Source organism: Notothenia coriiceps, unplaced genomic scaffold, assembly GCF_000735185.1.
Source record: "Notothenia coriiceps isolate Sejong01 unplaced genomic scaffold, NC01 NC01_scaffold00022068, whole genome shotgun sequence".
NCBI lineage: Eukaryota > Metazoa > Chordata > Actinopteri > Perciformes > Nototheniidae > Notothenia > Notothenia coriiceps.
Window position 1 is genome coordinate 1 of NW_011354769.1, and position 3354 is coordinate 3354.

At 37.2% G+C, this 3354-nt stretch overlaps 1 protein-coding gene across 1 annotated transcript; it reads left to right on the top strand.

The window, feature by feature from the left end:
- Positions 1–1081: 1081 nt before the first annotated feature.
- Positions 1082–3144, top strand: LOC104953664 (janus kinase and microtubule-interacting protein 3-like; the record flags this gene model as incomplete). Its single annotated transcript, XM_010780634.1, has 4 exons — positions 1082–1180; positions 1272–1341; positions 2780–2947; positions 3028–3144. Coding segments are annotated over 4 exons (454 nt in total), but the record flags the coding sequence as incomplete, so codon positions are not given.
- Positions 3145–3354: the final 210 nt, after the last annotated feature.

Consider the following 3354-nt stretch of genomic DNA (forward strand, 5'->3'; position numbering starts at 1 on the left):
GCCAAAGTGACGCGTCCTAAAACCCCGAAGTAAACTCCTTCCGGTTCCTTCGACAAAAAAGCAATGCAATTTCTCCATAGGATTTTGGAAAATAGCTGGAAATAAGGTCTGTGGTTGAAACACATTTAAGAGACGGATCACGTTTTGTTCAGCCGGATAATCTCCACATGTCTACCCTACTTTTATAATTTTCTAATCATAAATCTAGTCGCCAGAAGCAAAATGCTAACGTTATGCTATAAACAAACTACAGCAGGATCGCTGCTTCAACGTCACGCCAACTTAAGATCCATATTCAAACATACAGATTCTAAATGGTAGAAGTTGAAGCGTTTGTTTGAACAGTTTGCAGGAGGTAGGTACTTGCTTTCAAGCAGAACACGGGGAACAACGAACTTAGAGGAGTGTTTACGTGTTCGGCGTAATGACGTACAACGGCCTCCACAACTTCTGTAGTCCTATTCAGCCACTCGGTAATCGTTTTTCAGACACGTAAACTCTTCAAAAATCACCAGTGGGGTCACTGCTGATGGATTTAATGTCGTAGAACAAAACGTGATCCGTCTCTTCAATGTGTCTCAACCACAGACCTTATTTCCAGCTATTATCCTAAATCCTATGGAGAAATTGCGTTGCTTTTTGGCGAAGGAACCGGAAGTGGTAACATGCTAACTTACTTCCGGGTTTTAGGACGCGTCACTGTAGCACTCTATTGACTGCAGAAAACAAAGCTATCCAGATATAAAAGTTGGCGATATCAGGAAAGAATATTATGGACATGTTGCCGAGCACAAGTCCAGAGATTTTGAAGAAACTAAACTTTGTGGAAATCAAATTGAAAGAATACATTTTTTTAGTTTTTGTGCAATTAACAACGGCAATAATCAGCATCTCCTGGTTTCTGAGAGACTATAAAAATGTGCAAGTTGCATAAATAATCACCCATCATCTCAAAATGGAGTTAATCGGTCGGTCACTAATTTAAATGAATATCCAGTAATGTCATACAACTGTTTTCTCTGTTACAGTTATAGGTGAGCTGTAGTTTCTTGTGTTGTAACATATTTGTGTGCGTCTGTAGATCTGAAGCCGGTCGCCTCTCTGAGGAAAACGGGGTCCTGCGTCAGAAGATCGCTGCGCTGAAGGACGAGGATTTAAAAGAAGTCCAGGAAGAGTTAAAGTATAAGCAACATTTTATTTTGAACTCATATTTGATATTTACCCGTTTGAATTGTTGTGAAATGACACTTTATTCTCATGTTTGATTTTAGACAAACAATGGAGCACTTAAAGAAAGGGAAGACTGAAGCTCAAACTACAGCGGAGGCTTTCCAGAGACGGGTATGAAATGATTTAAAACAGAGAAAAAGCAGCATATTTCTTTATTTTTTAAAAGCTTTAAAACATAATTTAAAGACGTATTTGCATGAAGAATGAACACAAATTATCAAAAATATTTGTTAATTGGAATAACTTGAATATAATTTGTCTACATTTTAAATAAATGTTAAGATTGTATATTATTGGACTTGTGTTTAATCTATTTATACACACTCTAATTTATGTTTATTTATTTTCATATTTTTCACTATATTTATTTAACACTTTTTGTTTGGATTAAAAAAAGTTAAAAGAAAATACTGTAAACAAGTTATATATTTCTATTTATTTGTATATTATTTACTAAATGTGTTTAAAAAATGTTAACTTTTTTTATTTGACTATTAACTTTTACTAAATGTATTTATATATTTTTATTTATTTTTTAATCTAATTTTAGTTGAATGTAGGGATGGGTACCGAGCTCCGGGGTGGGCTCCGGGGCTGAATTATTAAAGACCGTGGTAAGCTCCGACGTTAACGGTCTTTTCATCGGTACTGAAGACATTTAAAACATATGTCATGTATTATTGCTACACAAACATTATATTAGTTTTAGTTTCCCCAACTCCGTTTCTAATATGCAAAAAGACAAACAAATGCATCTATGATGTATCTTCGATCTTTCCAATCCAGACGAGAGATCTCTCCCGCCCGACTGCTTGCGAGGGGGCGGGGCAGTTTACACACACGCAGCTGCTACATGCATGCAACACACACACACGGAGGAGATGGCGGAGAGAACGCGTGGTGTGGTTAAACTTAACCGTCTCGATGAGGACAATGCTCGTTACCAAAAGTGCAATAAGAGTTTAGCATGTAAGGGCGGTTACACAAGCAATTTGTCTAAACATCTTGCAAAAGTGCACAACATTCAGACGGAGAAAATGCACCGGGTTCGACTGTCTGTTAAAGTTTCAGCTACAATGAAACAACCCTGGTGCTGTTTCTTTTGATGTGAAATATTATTTATATATTTTAAAATAAAAAGCAATGTTAATTCTGTTTACAGTTCTGTCATGACATTATTTAATATGATTTGTTAAACAGTGTTGTTTCTTTTGATGTGAAATATTATTTATTTAATTGAAATAAAAAGCAATGTTAATTTTGTTCACAGTTAATTTACCTTTTTCAAAAGAACCGTTAAAAGTACCGTTAAAAGACCGGATCGATAAGCGGTATCGATAAAAGTAGTAGTACCGTTAAAACCTTAATGATACCCATCCCTATTGGAATTACATTTTAAAGTTCAAGAAAAATAAATAAAACCAACAAATGCATTTCAGTTATAGCAAAAAATTATTAGATCTCAATACTGACCTTAATAATAGTAATAATGTTTTAAGCTATAATCCAGCATCTTTATTTAAAAGCGGTTCATTTTCCCCCCCTGCAGATTTCCGAGCTGCGTTCCCAGAGCCGGCAGCTGGAGGATCAGAACGGGATGCTGTCGGAGAAAAACTCCCAGAACCTTTCAGACGTGGAGAATCTTCAGCAGCAGCTCTCAGACCTGCTGGAGGAGAGCCAGAGGAAGGAGGCGTTCACTGCCCACGAGAAAAACAAGGTAAACACAGCTCTGTAACACACTGCTTATCGTGATGTGCTGTGGGTCGTAGTGTGTAGTTAATGTGTGTTTTGTGTTAGTTGGCAGCGTGTGTTTGTGCTCTGGAGTCAGAGCTCACCAAAGCTCTGCAGGACTCTGCACAGCTGCAGCAGGCCGTCTCCCAGAATGCACTGCAGCTCTGTGAACTCAGAGACAAGGTGAGCATCAGGCTAATCCTGGAGCTAATGCTACATCGTCAATATTTATGTAACTGATTCAAACCAAGGTTATTTCTCTGTAGGATTCTTTTTATAATGAAGAAACAAACTTTTAGTGGACGTACATTGATAAAGGATTACATTTCATCACTCTTACTCAATAGTTGACCAATTTCCCCGTAAATGTCCCTGTTGCTGGACAAATGAACA